At 45.0% G+C, this 16,665-nt stretch overlaps 1 protein-coding gene across 1 annotated transcript; it reads left to right on the top strand.

The window, feature by feature from the left end:
* Window positions 1-64: 64 nt before the first annotated feature.
* LOC133359027 (uncharacterized) lies at window positions 65-16,179 on the top strand. The gene is made up of 9 exons (XM_061577398.1): window positions 65-566; window positions 2,508-2,998; window positions 4,242-4,328; window positions 4,856-5,983; window positions 10,152-10,395; window positions 11,801-12,318; window positions 14,150-14,236; window positions 14,363-14,449; window positions 14,903-16,179. The coding sequence occupies exons 2-9, from the start codon at window positions 2,509-2,511 to the stop codon at window positions 15,508-15,510; spliced, it is 3,249 nt and encodes a 1,082-aa protein (XP_061433382.1). The 5' UTR covers window positions 65-566; window position 2,508; the 3' UTR covers window positions 15,511-16,179.
* The last annotated feature ends 486 nt before the right edge of the window (window positions 16,180-16,665 follow it).

Genomic DNA, 16,665 nt, shown 5'->3' with positions numbered 1-16,665 from the left:
GGAGTTTGCCACTGCATGCAAATGACCACGGTCCCTAAAAAAACCTCGCGAGTGACACGGCCAGAGGGCCCGAGTGGTACCAGATTGGAGGTTTTTGCCTCCACGTTATTGAGGCGATACGATAACATTTGCGTATATTTATATTATTTCGAGGGTAGCTTTAGTCGTAAAGGGTAGGGCTTGCCTTGATTCCAGATCTTTCGCCAAGCCCAACATGTTTTGCCGAGCTGCTGATGGAATAAACGTCGCAAGCGTCCTTTATTTTGAATGACTTTTTAAAAAAACAAAAAACATTTTTCCGACGTTTTTTTTTTTACGAGCGATTTTTTTTTAATTTAGCAATAAATTCGTTCGAGGGCAATTTTACAAAAAAAACGCCGCATAAGTTATTTTTGTACTTGAAAGCCAGAGGTTTTTTTTACCTTCAGCTCTGGCATCGGCCGCAACTTTTCCGTGGCTGAGGTTTTGACGGAGGAGGAGGAGGAGCGGCAGCGGCAACAACAACAACAACAGAAGCAGCAGCTTCGTCTCGGCCCTCCATCTTCTCTGGGAGGGCAGTCAATAACGTGAGTACTAATTAACGACGCAGCAGTTCATGATTCCCCACACACACCTCGTCGTAACGTCGAGACATCTTCAATCCACTGCTGGATGAAGCCCTCAACGAGTCCGAGCCGCCGCCGCCTCCTCTCGGTTGCCTGGGCACGCGAATTCGGAATTGCCATCAGTTTTATTTGTTGGGCACATTGAAGCAGGCATCTAACGTTTCCGATTGTGTTAAGACGCTCAACAACAACAAAAAGCCCCGAGGGGTAGTTGCTGCTGCTGCTGTTGATGATGATGATGGTGGTTGATGGTGATGCAATTCAACGCGTGGCCCACTTGGCTTCTCCTAATCGCCAATCGCATTCTAATCTTGCCGATGTGAAGACATGTTTGTGCATTGTGTGTGTGTGAGTGGAATACGTGTGTCCTGTATCGCAGGCAACATAATTGTCGGCTCGTTGTGTTGCTTAGGTTCTTGCGCGTTTGATTTAGTTTGGTGTCTAATTAGGAACCGTGTCCCCTACCCAATGAACATCTGGCAGGTCACCCGCATTGATTCGGCAAGCCTGACTGTTGATGAGGCACCGAAGGTCGAAACCGGTCCGTATTTTGCTTATGTTTGCCCAATGCTGATGATCTGCGTTCCCGAAGGCAGTGAATGCGATGGGGGGTGTGTTAAATATATTGGGGGGGTGGTGGGGGTTGTTGTTTTGCTAAGAGGTGGTAAGTGAAGGAGGCTTCCTCCTTCATGTCTCCTGTCCAACCTATACGGTCGTCTTTTCCAAATATTCTGCACAGGTCATCACGTCTGGTATTGGCACTGCCAAATCTTAAGGTGTGCCATTATTGTGTGGTGCTGCAGGGTATCTCATGAGATGGTCCGTGATTTTCTTCTCCCAACAAGCACCATTATGTCATGAGAGAGTTCCATCTGCCATGTGAGCCATGTGGAATTGGAGGCGTATTGTTTGCTAATGTATTAGTATATATATAACATGCTGTTATTGGTGCTTTAGTACGTATCTTATGGCCAAATCGCCCATAATGGGCCCCGATCCCAGAAAAGTAACTAGGATGAGCCTGGAAAAGCACTTGGAGTAATCCCAGGTGGCCAGGAAAACCTGAAACCCAATTGCATACTGGGTGAAAAATTACCAAATTAAAAACATGTTTATAGTAGCCCCGCGACATCGGTACCATCAAAAAGAATAGGTGATATGGGCCAATCACAAATTAAACTGCTTGGAGGGTACACCAGCAAGTATGTTTTTGAGGGGAAAATCTCCAGATATAAGTTGATCACCAATTGTGTCACCATACTTCACCATGCTGGTCCGTGCATGTTGGTGAAGGGAGTACGTATTTTCTCACCTCTTGCAGAGTATTTCACTGGTGTGTGTGCTCCTAATCAGTGTAGCCTCTCAGGTGTTTGAACTCTCAAGCTTCCGAGCCATATTATGGCAGTGGGTACATTTGTGAAGGGAAAATGGCTGTACATTTCTATATTTGCTGGCATATATCAATTCTTAAAATATGGGGCCCAAGGCGTTGCAGCGAACGAGTCCTTTGAAGGTAAATATGCAGAATTGGGGTCCATCATAAAAATTATAGGGAACTATCATTAAATATCAATACTATGTGGGTTTTTTCCACCAAACTAATGGTAGCACTATAATAGTTTGTAAAAATATATATTTCGCCCATCAACTAGCTACATGGTTGGCAGCAGAAGGCATTGCAGCAACATCCATAGGTGTACTGTTGTTTTTATGCTCCCATATCTGTATATGGGGAAATAACAACTGTGATCACCACACCTTAGGCCCCCATTCAGCAGTGGATTTACTACAAGTTTTGTACACGTCTGCCCTTTAACAACATGAGCAGACAAGGAGAGTCATCTTGTTTGGTTTGTTTAATAAATTATATATGTAAAATTGACTTATCTCTGCACATGTCAGAATGGCGTGTAAGGTGGCCGCCCCATTGCTGGAGCCGAGCGGTGACTTCCCGGCGTGGCTCGAGACGCAGGGCGTGAACGCGGAGGTGGCCCAGGCCATGGACTCGGAGCTGGGCATCCGGGACTACGGGGTCCTGCGTGCCTGCGTCGGGGACGGCCTCGTGCGTGCCGAGCTGCTGTCCACGGCGCGCGACCGCCTGCCCTTCGGCTTCTACGCCGTGCTGCGGCAGGTGGTGAAGGCCTTGCAGGGCGCCGAGCACCACCACGTTGGGACGCCGCGCTGGGACGCCGCCACCTCTCCCGGCGACGTCACGCTGGGGGGCCTGGTGGACGTGCTGCTGGCTCTGTTCAGCGGTTTGAGCCGAGAGCTGCTGGTGTCTATGCAGAGGCTCGCCGAGTGGGATGGAGTTAAAAATCTTACAGCTTCATCGGCAGCAGTTTCTGAGAGTCTTGAAGATGAAACAACTGAAATGAATCATAGTGTGCAGAATGGTATTAAATGCACCAAACTATAAATCCATACAATGTCATAAATGAGTATTGTTTGGCAGTGGTGTTGGGTAGATCCTCATTGGGATTTGAAGTTGTTGCCCACTTTTCTGTCATAAGTCTTTAATTTACTAACATTAATCCCATACTTTCCTTGACATTCAACCACATGCTACAATGTTAATCAGACTCAGACTATTTATCCTGGAGGAATCCGATGGGCTATGAAGCTCTTTTTCACCGATGTCCATACATTTCTCCCCAATAACAGGACACATTTGAATCATGTACTGTAGTTGACATTTATTATCATAGTTGGCACGACATAAGTAGGTGATATCCACAATTGTGTGAGCATTAATATGCTCCGGTGTTTTGATATTTCAAAAGCATTTGACGTATCTTAATTTCCCATTTACAAGTTTGGATTAAGCAGCAAGGTTAGTGGCTGGTTTTTATATTTACTGAAGATGAAACAATTAAACCTGGTAATATATCACATTTTTTTCTCCAGCCTACGTGTGTTTCCTCGATTCTATATTTTGGCATTTACAGTGTTGTTTTCCTGTTATAATTTACAACCATTTGTAAATTCATGGGACCTTTTTGCCAGGATCAAAGTATGAAAAATAAGAATAGGTTTTACCCTTTCTGGCAATAAAACAGGTGTTAAGATTTTAAAACACTAAACAGATGCCTCTTGCAAGGAATCAAGTCTGCATTAACCACACGTACTTGTGAACATGCAAAAAAAATTCTGATAATATATGCATTGTCTTTGAAACTGATTGTCCTACACCAGAGACAGCCTTCTTTATGGCCTAGTCTCAGCAGTGTCACCACAGAACGCCAAAAGGCGAGCAGCACAAAGTCAATGCACGTATCAGAGCATCTATAGCTCGGTGAGCAGCTATATAATGGGACCCTTTTTCAAGTTTCAAAGTATGAAAAATAATAATAGGTTTTACCACTTCTAGCAATATAAAAACATGTCAATTCACTGCCGGATGAAGGCCCTCGCACACCCTACCAGTTGTGGAGGTTGTCTGGTTATAGTTCATATCGGTCACTGTAGGTTGTTAATGGGGCAGGAGGAGGAACAGGGACCCATCACCACTATTGTTAGCCTTAACTGAGAAACTCACTTTATCAGGTTGCTGATATACTACAGGTTATGTCATATTTGCCAAACACTGATGCAAATGACTGCTTACAACGTTGAATCATTTGTTTTTTATCTGTACAGACAAAGCGGAAGAAAGTTCAACTCCATTAAAAAATGATGCCAAATCCAGCTTGACATTGAACCGAATCAAAAACGAGTCCTTTGAAGGTAAATACTTTTCTCGATTTAATAAACACAAGCCACATTCAACGTCGGTCTTTTCTTTAAGCACACATGCCAATGATATAACGGCCTCTCATATAGTGCCTCCATTATGGGGTATGCACTTGTTTTGACTGTAATTTCGTCATTTCGGTTTGTTTCCGAGATTCAGTTGCTGATTTTACATGTGCTGTGCTACTTTCTCGAGCTTTGAAGCAAAGCTAATTAGGACGCACTTCGAACGAACCTCTCGGTGTGTACGAGTTAATTTGGAGATGTGTAAAGCAGGTGTTCATGTATCTCTTAAGGTCATCCATATATGCCCTGGGTCATCTCCCTAGAAGGATTTGTGTGATTTATATGACAATATATTTACATGGATATTGACAGTATTGAGTGGGCTATCTTAATTTAAATGCCATGTTTTCATTGATAGAGATTTTAACATTGCTTTTCATTTCTCTATATTCATTACACTTACGATTTGTATGTCAGTACTTTAACCAGTCAAAATGCTTTGTTTTCTGTTGAAGGTGAACGTAATTTGAGCGGCCACTCTGAACTCGTCATCCAAAATGTGACTTCATTGTCACCTTCGAGCAAAAGCCGTGCATCCACATCTCATGCTGGGACCTGTCGGGAGTCACAGCCGGCGGCAGGTGAAATGGATGATGAAGAAACAGCTGGTACCTCTGGAGTCAAGAGGACATCCCAGCAGTTGACAGAGCAATGCTTTTTTTTTACGGGCGACACTGCTAAGAAGAGTGTCTCCGTATACCAAAGCGAGAAGCGCTCCATCTTCGCTGAGGGAGAGTCACATGATTTTAAACTCAAGAAACCCGATGCCTTAAAGATGTCTCAGCCAGAATGTACCGGAGAGAAGTCGCCGCTCAGCTGCGAGGTGTGCGGGCGTGTGTTCTCAAAGTCGAGCAGCTTAAAGGTCCACCTGCGCACGCACACGGGCGAGAAGCCGCACCGCTGTGACGTGTGCGGGCGCGGGTTTTCACGGGCCAGCTGCCTGAAGATCCACCAGCACATGCACACGGGCGAGAAGCCGTTCCGATGCGAGGTCTGTGGCCGTGGTTTCTCTCGCTCCAGTGACCTGAAGATGCATCTGTACACGCACACGGGGGAGAAGCCGTACAGCTGCGAGGTGTGCGGCCACGGCTTCCTGCAGCCCAACGTTCTGAAGATCCACCTGCGCACGCACACGGGCGAGAAGCCGTACAGCTGTGAGGTGTGCGGCCACGGCTTCTCGCGGCTCAACGTCCTGAAGATCCACCAGCGCACGCACACGGGCGAGAAGCCGTACAGCTGCAAGATCTGCGGGCGTGGGTTCTCGCATCCGAACTACCTGAAGAAGCACTTGCCAATGCACACGGGCGAGAAGCCACACAACTGCGAGGTGTGTGGCCGCGGGTTCTCGCACCTCAACTACCTGAAAAAGCACCTGCGAACGCACACGGGCGAGAAGCCGTACTGCTGCAAGGTGTGCGGGCGGAGCTTTTTACATCCCAGCTACCTAAAGAGCCACCTCCGGATGCACACGGGCGAGAAGCCGTTCAGCTGCACAATCTGCGGACAGCGCTTCTCGCAAAGCTATCACATGAAGTCTCACGAGCAGACGCAGCATGGCATGGATAAATCGCAGCAAGAGATGGATTGATCGTATCTCGCATAAACTCCACGGCTCATCGAGGGGCTCAAAATGTATGAAATGTTATAAAGCTGATTTAGTTTGTAGAAAAAATTGAAAACTAATTACACATGCAACTGGTAACATGTATTTTAGATGTCTATATGTATAGCTCTTTTGTCAGTCCACTGCTGGATGAGGGTCTCTCCATGCCATGCAGGTTGTGGGTGTTACTTGACGGTATTCACCACGCTGGTCAGTGCGAGTTGGTGAAGGTGGAGAGCATAGACATGGGAGCATCGTATGGCACACATGGACTTTCCGGCCTTCAGTACCTGTTTTATGCATGGTGGTTACCCATCCTAGTACTATCCAGGCTCAACTCTGCTTAGCTTTTGAGATATGCTGGGACAAGGCACATTCTGGGTCATTTGGTCATAAGGATGTTAATAAGAAAGTGCTTTTCCGAGGAAATGTTTGGTCGCACTACTGTTTTGCCTTTCCCTCGACACTTTAACACCCTCATAAAACTATCAAAGCAATCCCGCTATGCCCCTAGCCTCCATGTGTACTTGCTTGGTTTCAATGACAATGTTTACACGTCCAGGTATAACGTGGCATATCCAACTCGCTTGGCACTCGGGTATAGGCAGATAATTTTAAAATGTCAGATATGTGAACATTAGAAAAAATTACAGTTGACACCATACACATTTAGGTTCCTGGATAAAATGAGGTGCAAACTGCTTTACACATGGGGAAATGCTTAGAAGTGATGAAGAATACATTACTATATGGTATACAATATATAAGACAAGGTTGCTCCAAATGTTGAAAATAGCTAAACTCCAAGGGATTCTAAACAAGGAGTATTACATTCTAGATTTGAAGTTTTCGTGACTGCAAGGATCCATACTCTTTGGTTCTTTCGGTAAAGTCACGTAGGTATAAAATATATTAAATCACGACGTTTCGGGCGCAACACAAGCGTCCGTCATCAGGTGGGGACAACCACAGCAAGAAACAATTGATGAAGTAGGCAAAAGAGCAGCTTGTAACAAGGGGTTATATAGATGAGGGAGGGGGGAGGAGCCAAGGATAGAGAGTGTGGGTAAGGAGTATTACACTTTATCCATCCAGGCAAAGAGTGGATGTCGACCGTTTCTGTTATAACACTGTCCAGTCAGTCGATGGTCCAAGAGACTCGTGGTTTTGTCAGATCGATTGTTTCCGCAACAGTCCATCGCTTACTCGTCCCTGACGATGGTGATGATGTGAACTAACTGGACGGTAAATTACACTTAATGGCTTCTCAATGATTAAATAAGTCATTGCATTTTTGTGTACATGATTTCTGCCATGTTAACCAATGTTGGGACGTGCATTATTTTCGCTGCCTCTGTCATCAGGGCATCGCTTGCTTTCTGTAGCCGTGATAGACATGGCCGATGCCATTTTCTCGGAACTGGGTATGGGCGGTTGATTGGTCAGGGTGGATATGTGAAGGTCAGGTTTGTGATGTACTGTATACAGATCCTACTGTAGGCAGGGCTCTTTGTGTAAATAAAAATTGTGTGAACAGTATCAGTGGTCACTTTTTGTTATTTTGACGATTGTTTATCAAGGACAGCGTCTACCGAGTCCAAAAAGTTTCAAGACGGTCCGGCTAGGTTTTCACAGTAGTGTGCCACAATTCGTATATTTCCCAATAAAGTAACTGTTTTGTGAGTAATTGTTTCAAGTTTGACAATTCATTATTTTCTTCCTGAAAAGTAGCATTGACATTCAAATATATTTTCTGAGAATTGGATTGGGATATTTACTTTTGGCGACATCCAAGGTCGCCAAAATTAAATGTTCCCTGTTTTATTGTGAATAATACATGTATGTCCAGTACAATTAATGTTTACATTGGGGATAATTTGTCCATTTTTGACCATGTTGGTATGCGTGATGTATGTAGACCACGCTTGGTGGCCAAAGTTACGAGTTGGGGCCCCTTTGACAACCACCATAAGAAAACATGCATTTAGATAATGATTTACCTGCTATACATTTCCACGTGATGAAACACGTTGAACTATCATATGTGGCCAGGCCGCTTTTGAAAAATTATTTAATAGCTCAGTGGGCCTTACCTGGTAATATAAAAATTGTTAAGTTTTATTTGTATATTTTTTAAAGTGATTTCTTTATCTTTCCTATACTTTGCACTCCTATCGTGTTTTGTATTGTTATTGTAACGTTATTACTGGTCCACATTGGACTTATGTGAAAAAGAGCTGTATAACTCGTCGAATTGCCCCAGTATAAATATTCTGATTCTGAATTGGGGGTAACAAGACATCTGGACCACGCTGTAATTGGGGAGATATTTCCTTTGAATGGACTATGTTGATGTAGAGCAGAGGTGGTATATTTATTACATCATTCGCGGGCCATACAAAATTATCAACTTAAAAATTAGCCCGTTATATTTGGTCAAATATTTAATTAACTCACCCCTAATGCGATGGCTGGAACTGCTTCTCTTTGGTGAGGCGTGGTGATGTTAGCTGGTATTGATGATGTTGCTACTCGCAACTGCTTTTCCAGGTTTGCTCCTAGATTTATTGAATTTCGGGTCTCACCTGCGGTTGCCTTGGCAGGGCCACACCAAATGATTTCTTGGGCCTTATACGGCCCGCGGGCCAGACGTTCCCCACCCCTGATGTAGAGCAACAGACAGATGTACATTTACATTGAGGTGGTGGGCTCAGATAATTGCCGCAGGAATATCGGAGTGATGCATCGTTGTGGTGACGCCTCCTTTTTCGTATTTGTCAATCGGGCATGTTAAAATTAAACTAAATTGTTTATTTTACCAGGTAAGACCCATTGAGTCACTTAGCTCTTTTTCAGAATCAATCTGGTCACAAATGATAGCTCAATAAAATAAGGAAAAACCGGAGGTCCCAGAGAAATAACGCGACCACGCGGAGAACATGCAAACTCCGAATATATTTTATTTTGATATTCAATTCTGTTTTTAAAAAACCTGACATACAAAAATATGACGTTTTAGAGAATGAAATTGAGGAGTCACAAGACATCTCTAGACGACGCTGTACATCTGAGTCCCGTTCTTGAGTTTAGCTGCCCGTGGTTAAAGAAGCTGCAGGTGGTGAACAATTGTTACATTTGAGACAGCTGTTGTGAAGTTAGACTGATTGCTGCCTTTAAAGGGCCACTTAAGCCGCTACAGATTTATTGCTGAGCTAGCGAATGGGTGATGAGTTGGAGCACAGAAGTGTGGTCCTGTGTTCATGAAAATGGAATGTACCGAATTCTCTTCATTATAGGACGCAGCCTCCCCCTGTTCTTAAAAGCAACGATTGGGATGGTGCCTATTATAATCCGGTCGCTGTGTGTATCGTGTGCGCGTGACCAGATTGGGATTACCCATTACACTGGTCAACACACTTTTTCTGGCATAAGGTATTCCAACGGTTTTAAGGTAATTTTGGGGTGTTGATCTGGCATCAGTTGTGTCTATCATATCAGGTTTTTGAGATATCAAATATTGCATTTTCAATAAAAACTGCAGAAGAAAAATATTAAATAAATGTGGATATCTACATAAAATGAAATTATAAACACTATCCTAAAAATACAGCACCATATTTAACACTAAAGCAGTCACTGACTCGCAACAACTTGCAATCATAAGTGACAGAGTTAATTTCGGGTAAAATCAATGAAAATGGGGTATGCCGATAGCATAAAAACGAGATGTGATAGAGCAAATCTGAGATCAGATTTGGAATCGGCACCCTGAAATTAGTCTTAAACAGCTGCAAAAGTCCAGGCCAGAAAAAAATGTTTTTTTTTTGTTGACCAGTATTATGAAATCATCATCATCATCATGGACAATACAAACTTAGTGACACAAGTTTATGGGGGGCTGCGACTGACTTTCCGGAGCGTCTTATTATAATCCGCAGAATGCTCCAATTCTACGACCGTTTAAAAAAACCCATAGACTTTGGGTCTCAATAAAAGGTTTTAAACCTCCAGACCTGACATCACCGCAGCAGGCGCAGGCGCAGACGCACGTGGTTGTTGTTCCCTCGCTACCCCCCCCCCGTTCCCGATCGGTAACAAATATCTGAACCGCTTCTTCTTGATCGATTCGATACTGCGGTGCAGTGCGTAAACGACAGCACCGAGGGAGACAAAGGCGGCCGGGCGCGGTGTTGGCCACTCCACGTGCCGTGGCCGGGGCCCTTCGTGTGGGTTGCTAATCGCTGACGGAACTTGCCCCGACAGTCTGCCGAGGCTACACGGCGTCTTTGTTTTCGTTTCTTTAGAAAGTCACGAAGGAAGTCGTTGCGGTGTTTTAGCCTGGCGTGGATTGTACTTCTCGTCATCATCATCAATCACCTTGGGGCCGATACAGTGAGTACTCGTTTGTGAAAAGTCAAACGCTGATGGCATGATGCTGGTAGGAACCTCCTGGCTACACCAGCCCACAGGAGATTGTTGTGTCCGTCCGTCCGTCGTGGATCCAAAAATAGGAGGGGTGGGGCTGGGTGGAGAGGGGAGGGTGGGGAGGGGCTGGGTGGGGGGTGGGAGGGGTGGGGCTGGGTGGGGAGGGGCTGGTCACCCCGTGGTGCCCTTATAAAACTCAACGTTTAACCTACTCACGCCGGCTTGTGCCCGCCCTCACAGTCGGCCATATTTGCGGAATACACCACGCCGCCGTTGACCCTGCAGGCCATTGACCGAGCAACCCAACGTTCCTACCAGCTCCCTCCGCAGGAGGAATGTGTTATTGGCCCTCGTCACTTGGAATGTGAAATTGCCACGACCGTCTGGGGAGATGCTGAACTCCCGCATGTCCCCTTTGCTTGATGGGACCGTCAGACCTCTCCACTGTGACTGGATTCTCAACCCTGCGGTGATGATGAGAGGTGACGCATTGGTTAGCGCATTAAATACTTCCACCTGAATTCGATACCCGCCCACGGCTAACATCAGTGGGCAGATATAAAGGTGCTGTCTAGGAAAGAAGTCTGCAGTTTCGAAGGTTTCCATAGCGCCTCTGATTAACACGGCTGGCTGCGGTGCGGTGTGAAATAAGTTCAGCATCCATAAAATCGGCGTTATTATTTCGTCAGATGCTATTGGTCCCTTTTGCAGTTTTAAGGCCCACCATATCACACAAACTGACATGTACATTACAGTGTTGTCGATGGCCTATGGCAAAATCACCCAGAATTTGCCCAATCTCAATGCCGGCACGGCACACGAGGGGTTGGGTGGCCAGCACAACGCAGGACCGCCTTTGTCCCCGAGTAGCGATGTTTACACACCGCACCAGGTACTCATTTGATGCAGAGTCGACCTAGGCAGAGGCCCATGATCTGTTCAGATAATGGCCACCGGTGTTGGCCATGAGCGAGAATCTAACTCGGGTCACGGCCCGGTTCGCAGGGCTACATTTTAAGCAGCAGAGGGCAGTACGGCATTGCAAAGGGTGGTCCAGATGTCTTGGCCATTTAATCCTCTTTAACGTATTTTTAAAAGTTAGATTTATTTAAAACAGAAATGAATATGCAAAGGGGGAAAAAATATTGGGGGTCACAAGACATATCTACGACCCTGTACAATATTTCGATAATAAAGCATTAATGCTCTCTCACCTTCAGCAATCCACACTGAGACCATTGTGGTGAAGTATGGTCAAACAAACCCCCATGAGCGACATGGCATGAGGAGGCCTTCCAGTATTAGATGAACTCGTAAACATGTAAATATACCCCATTCAAAATTAACATGTCCCTTCTACTCATCCCATCAGGATGGCGTGTGCAGTGGCCACTCCGGTGCTGGAGCCGAGCGTGTACTTCCCGGCATGGCTTGAGGCGCAGGGCGTGAACACGGAGGTGGCCCGGGCCATGGACTCGGAGCTGGGCATCCGGGACTACGGGGTCCTGTGCGCCTGCGTCGGGGACGGCCTCGTGCGGGCCGAGCTGCTGGCCACGGCGCGCGACCGCCTGCCCTTTGGCTTCTACGCCGTGCTGCGGCAGGTGGTGAAGGACCTGCGGGGTGCCGAGCGCCACGATGCTGGGACGCCGCATTGGGATGCCGCCGCCGCTGCTGCCACCGCTTCCACCTCCTCTCCCGGCGACGTGACGCTGAGAGGCCTGGTGGACGTGCTGCTCGCGCTTTTCAATGGCTTGAGCCGGGAATTACAAATGTCTGTACAGAAACTGGATGACATGGAGCATCAGAGACATGCCGTGGCATCTCCTTTACCAACAACTGCTGTCACTTTTGAAGATGCAACAGCACAAATGCATTCTTGCATAGCAAGCGGTAATGAATGTCAACTTATAAATCAATATTACATTTTTGGGTAATGTTTCACAGAGGAATGGAGATGATGTTGTTGATGATGTGAGGAAAATTGGGACAGTGGGTTGGAACCCCGAGGTGTGTGGTGTCTTCTCCACGAATTTGGCAATCTGCGAATCACATCTAGAACGCTGCACGTCTGCATCGAGAGAGCAAGAGAAGTAAAGTGATGAGATAAAGTGATGAGAGAGGAAGCGTATTTACATATTTATTTAAGGCGAATACCATCCTTAAAATTTGCTATTCATGAACATCTCCAGAGTGTATACCTCTTGAATAACGAGGGAATATTGGACTTTAGTAAATTAACCCTTCCCCATTCCGAGACATCTGCAAATTGCAGGGTGGGTCCCGTTCACCGCTGAATCTCGGAACACGTAAGCGGTTAGCGTTAATTTTATTTGGAGAGCCATAACGCTGCTGTTTTTAAAGACGTTGCACTCACCACATAAAACTATAGCGACACGACTGCACTCTATGATAGCTGGTGCCAAACTATGCCACACGCCCTTCAATGGGCCCTCACCTTGTTGGAAACGGGAATTACCATGATGAGATCCTGAGCGGGATTGGAATTTGCCGGATTTGTGGTCGTGATCTAGGTGCTCTCGTCATGTGAGCCTTCTTTACACAGCAAGTTGTATTGAACAGTACATTTTATCCACATAGGGATACATTTGACACATTTGCACTTTTGATTGTTCAAGTTCATCATCATAATCATCAATAGCCAGAATCTATTCACTTGTCATAATGCATTCCTTACGTCATCTTCTTTCACAGTCGTGCAATACCTTAATCCTTCTCTGCAGTGATAATCTGTATGGTAATATTCTATAGTTTGGCTGCCAATGTATCAAAAGTATCATCCATTGGCCATCATCCCTTTAATCATGATGTGTCCTGCCCAAGCCAACTTTATATAATGGTCAATGTGACGTCTCTACTATGCATCCATGTCTTTCTCGTCCTATCAATCTCTGTCCGATAATGCATTTCTCCACACTTTATCTACTTTTCATATTTTAATCTTGATTTGAAGCTTTCGTGACTGCAGGAATCCATCATTAGGTGATGATGGACGCTTGTGTTGCGCCCGATACGTCGTGATTTGTTTTATACCTACGTGACTTTACTGAAAGAACCAAAGAGTATTTTCATATTTTGTTCCGTTTGCTTTCTTGCGTACGTGTTTCCGACCCATGTCATACCACACGATGCACTCATTGAAAACGTTCACCTTTTGGCACATTGGTATGTTACTTTTCATTATCAAATTCATTTTCCAAAAGTATTCCAACCTCCTCTCGCTTGCATCTTAATATCGTAATGTTGAACCTTGTTCACCTTCAGTAATTGCCATCCATGTACATACTCTGTGTTCATCAGCTCCAATGTTTTCCTATTGTACAGAAAACGTGGTGTGCATGACTTATGTCTTCCTCATATTCTAGTCCAACTTGGGTTTCATCTCCATCGGGTGATATAATGACTGTCATCGGCAAATATGAATCGGTTATGATATCTGCATTTACTTTCATCCCTTTATTTCTCTGATCCAATTTTTTGAAAACATCTTCTAATGTCGCTGTGCTTATCTTTGTTTCGGGCTATGGGGGGCACGTAAATGACACTTGCAGGTCAACATTACTCGTCATTTTGACTTGTAGTATATTTGGGATTACAGGTGAAGGGGAGATCCAATGTCAATTTAAAGTGTTTTTTTTCTCCATTTTTTTGTTTAAAAAAATAATGTATGCAATGCTTCTTAATCTGTTGTGGCTTTGTGTAGACGAGGCAGAAACGATTTCAGCTGCAGTTAAAGAGGAGTCCGAACCCATATTGACAGCAAGTCTTCGTAAAGCAGAGCTCTTTCAAGGTATGGTGTTTCTTTTCTACAATGAACACAACACCCCTGCTGCCATCCTTTCTGAGTACAAATCACCAACCAAAAGTTGTGTTCACGCTTGTGTCTGGACATCAGTCATATTCTCTTTATTTCTAGATGCTGTTGCTGATTTGAATCATTCTCTACTGCTTCCACAAGTACAGAAGCAAGGCTCAGTAGACCACTCTGCAAACGAATCTCTTGGTAAGTGTGAATTACGTTCATATGTTTGAAAAAGAGGTGGTCTGATATGGTAACTCAAGACTTTTAAAATGTACGTCGCAGAAATTAGGCCGCTCCTATTTCGGTCTTTTGCTTATGCCCTTGGTTACCTCTTCCACTAAAAGTATTCTACATCTCATGGATATTGTATTCTATTTAAAACGGTTCCTATTAAAAGTCTGGATTTATAATAGTAATGACAATTATTTACCCAGGAGAGCCTCACCAAGTATCTAAGATTTTGTTCAGGCAAGTCCTGCATGTAGATGTTTGGCTGGTGCCATTAACGAGTATTTGGCTTCATGTGGGATGAAACCGGAAGAACCCCATTACCCAGAGAAATGTCAAGCATTTGAGGGGGTTACACTCAAGCCTTTTACGTGAACGTTTTTGTCTGGACTAAATGCATTGCGCTGGTTTTTTATGCTCCTGAAGGTAAACCTCACTTGGACATCCACCCCAAATTCATCATCCAGAACGTGACCTCACTTTTGCATTCCAAACCAAATCCCACAGACACTCATCCGTGTCTGTGGCTAAAGCAGGAAGCGAGTATAACACTCAACGAAGACACAGAGAACGGCTGTCTGTCGGTAAATGCGGGCCAGATGCCCTCCGGTGAGGGCACGTCATACGAGATTAAATCGGCATTACCCAACCACCTAGAAAAGCCTCGGTTGCAAACCTCTCAAGACAAGACGCACAGCTGTGACGTGTGCAATTGTAGCTTCACCTCGCCTAGCGAGCTCAAAATCCATCAGCACGAGCACGTGGGCGAACAATTGCACCACTGCAGGCTGTGCGGGCGCAAGTTCCTGAAGTCCAGCTACCTGAAGATCCACTTGCGAGCGCATACGGGCGAGAAGCCCTACTGCTGCCAGTTTTGCGGGCACAGATTTTCACGGTACGGAGTGCTGAAGAGCCACCTTCTGACGCACACCGGTGAGAAGCCGTACACCTGCAAGGTGTGCGGCCGCAAGTTCACGCAGCGCTCCAACATGAGGTCCCATGAACGGACGCAGCACGGCACGGGGGGGTCATGAAAAGGCGTTGAGTGATGGGGTCCTGCACTGTCTAATTAATGCAGTGACTTTCAGCGCTGGGTTTTGAGGGGGCTCCCAAAAATGTATATTGTACTGTTATGTAATGGTTCAAATGAAAGTCTGTAGCACTGTGATAAATTATCTCGGTAATTTGGTAATTAAAATTACAATGACTTTGTATCGATACCAATTATGTGCCGGCATTAATATAGTTTTGCTCTTTGTAACATTTAGCTTTACTATATATCACATAAAAAACAGAACGGAAGTAACCATGGTTAATAAGGGTGTCGTTTTTGGCATCATAGGGCATGGGTAGTGGTGGTAAGACAACAGGAAGGAAGGAATTGAGTATGCAAAGAGAGGCCCCCAAAACTCTAGGTCCCCATCAAAACCTATCTGGCCCTGGTCCCATGTACGTGGATTATTGTCTCAGAATGTATAGTGTGTCTTTGAAATAATGTGCGCCAGGACTGCATTTAAATGGTGATGTTGTTAGAGGACCGCAAAAATTTTGGAAAAAGTAAAAAATCACATTCTCGAAGCTTAAAAATCGAACAGCATGCAAAGCGATGCTAACTTCTTGTTCACTGCGTAATCACGCTTAGGGGCCGTCCATAAATTACGTCACGCACCTTGGGGGGGGGGGTCAAACATTTGTGACGATGTGTGACGAGAGGGGGGGGGGGGTTTAGAAATGTGACATCACATCAAAATGCGCAACTTTAAATAAATATAGACAACACGTTCTGCTTATAAAACAGTCTGCATCAGCAGCAGGCCATGCATGCTTTCCCACCTGATGACGGACGCTTGTGTTGCGCCCGAAACGTCGTGATTTATTTTCTTTTATTTTTATACCTACGTGACTTTACCAAAAGAAACAAAGAGTATGGATTCCTGCAGTCACGAAAGGTTCAAATCAAAAATGTTTTCCCTTACAACATCAGAGTGCAGCGCCACATTAAATACGCACTACAATGACAATAGTTGTCCCATTTTAGTACTGTGCTGTCCGGTAGCATTTTATCGTGCTTTCCACAATTGGCTTGTAATTTTCATTGTATTTTGTACCTGGCATATTAGTGTATTTTTGTAATGTATGAAAACAATTTGGTAAAAATTACATTTTCAATGCATACACTTTTATTTGCA

This window comes from Lethenteron reissneri, chromosome 64 (assembly GCF_015708825.2).
Source record: "Lethenteron reissneri isolate LAM-NWPU_2019-01 chromosome 64, ASM1570882v1, whole genome shotgun sequence".
NCBI classification, from domain to species: Eukaryota; Metazoa; Chordata; class Hyperoartia; order Petromyzontiformes; family Petromyzontidae; genus Lethenteron; species Lethenteron reissneri.
Note: the sequence above shows the minus strand (reverse complement) of the source record. Positions and strands in the feature narration are given on the sequence as shown.